A 1,327-nucleotide genomic window follows, 5' to 3' on the forward strand; every position below is an offset into this window, starting at 1 on the left:
GCTCAGACCACCTTACAAGTTCTAGAAGCTGGTGTTGAGGGAATTCCCATCTGGAGGCCAGGGGAGGGCTCTCATTTTACACAGATCCCTAAAGGATGTCGACCTGGTCAGGGGGGAGAAAGGAGGGGATCAGGGAAATGGAGAGGGAGGCGGACGACAATGACTAACTTCTTCCGGGGGTCTGGCTCCCCCCTTCCCTCCTCAGACACGGGTGGCTACCAAGAGAGAGAAAGTGGTTTCTGAGTTTGCACATCTGAGCCAGTTCCTGGAGGAACAACGGAGCATCCTCTTAGCTCAACTGGAGAGGCTGGACGGGGACATTGTGGGACAACAGGAGGAGTTTGAGAATCTGGTCAGTGGGGAGATCTGTCGGTTCAGTGCTCTGATTGCCGAGCTGGAGGAGAAGAACAGGAGGCCGGCGAGGGAGCTCCTGACGGTGAGACTTGACCACCCCCACCTGCACCCTCCCCCTGTTCTACTCTGACCTTGACCTTTCAACAGGACCTTCCTAAGCCATGTCCCCTCTGCTCAACCATCGCTCATTCTAAAGGGGAGCTGGGTCACAGGGTCATGGGTCTTGCTTCCCCAAGACTTCCCCAAGCACTTTCCTCTCTTCTCTGTCTCTCCAACCCAACCCCTGTCAAATAAGGAGGGTGGCTTCCTCACACCCCTCACAGGGACACCGGGGCGATGCTGCAGTAATGTGACAGGGAACGTCGCACTTGGAAAAGTGCCCAGTGCTGTGCCAACCTACGTCAGGAGCTGTTTAGAAGGCAAATGACTCTCTCCGACCTCAGCATGTCTCCAACAGGAAGGTCTCAGGCTAGTTTCATTCGTTCCATGGGACGAGAGATCGGTATCAGGTTCCCAACCAGAAATTGAGTCATCTTGCGGGAGAGGGCGGGGGAGCACTTTAGATGGAAACACGAGCCCTTTTGGCGAGCAGGTGGCCGCCACCGAGTCACAGCACTGTTCAGGGCTATAAAATCAAGGAGTCGGGTCTGTGATCTCTAGGAAGCGCTGGACACCCTAGAAGGGATAGCTCTGTGGGTGTGGCGTCCTTGCCCTGTCCAGGCCTAGGAAGGTGGTATTTTGTCTTTTCTAGTTATAAGACAAGTACAAAGATGGGTACTAATTCCCTGCTGGCTCTCTCTCCCCTCCCTCCCCTCCACTAGGATATCAGAAGCACTCTAATAAGGTAAGTGATGCAGGTCCTCTCTTCTCTTTTTACACACACACACACACACACAACACACACACACACACACACACACACACACACACACGCTTGCCGCCTACTTAATGCCATGCAAACATCAAACATAGC

At 53.9% G+C, this 1,327-nt stretch overlaps 1 protein-coding gene across 1 annotated transcript in view; it reads left to right on the plus strand.

Annotated features, from left to right (window-relative positions):
* The window catches only part of TRIM10 (tripartite motif containing 10), a 6,777-nt gene that overhangs the window by 2,525 nt on the left and 2,925 nt on the right, over nucleotides 1-1,327 (plus strand). The window contains 2 exon segments of the mRNA XM_045298712.1: nucleotides 62-436; nucleotides 1,176-1,198. Coding sequence (XP_045154647.1) covers nucleotides 62-436; nucleotides 1,176-1,198 — 398 coding nt within the window.

This window comes from Echinops telfairi, unplaced genomic scaffold, assembly GCF_000313985.2.
Source record: "Echinops telfairi isolate 266 unplaced genomic scaffold, ASM31398v2 ScPeMD7_7453;HRSCAF=8491, whole genome shotgun sequence".
In the NCBI taxonomy this organism is placed as follows: Eukaryota; Metazoa; Chordata; class Mammalia; order Afrosoricida; family Tenrecidae; genus Echinops; species Echinops telfairi.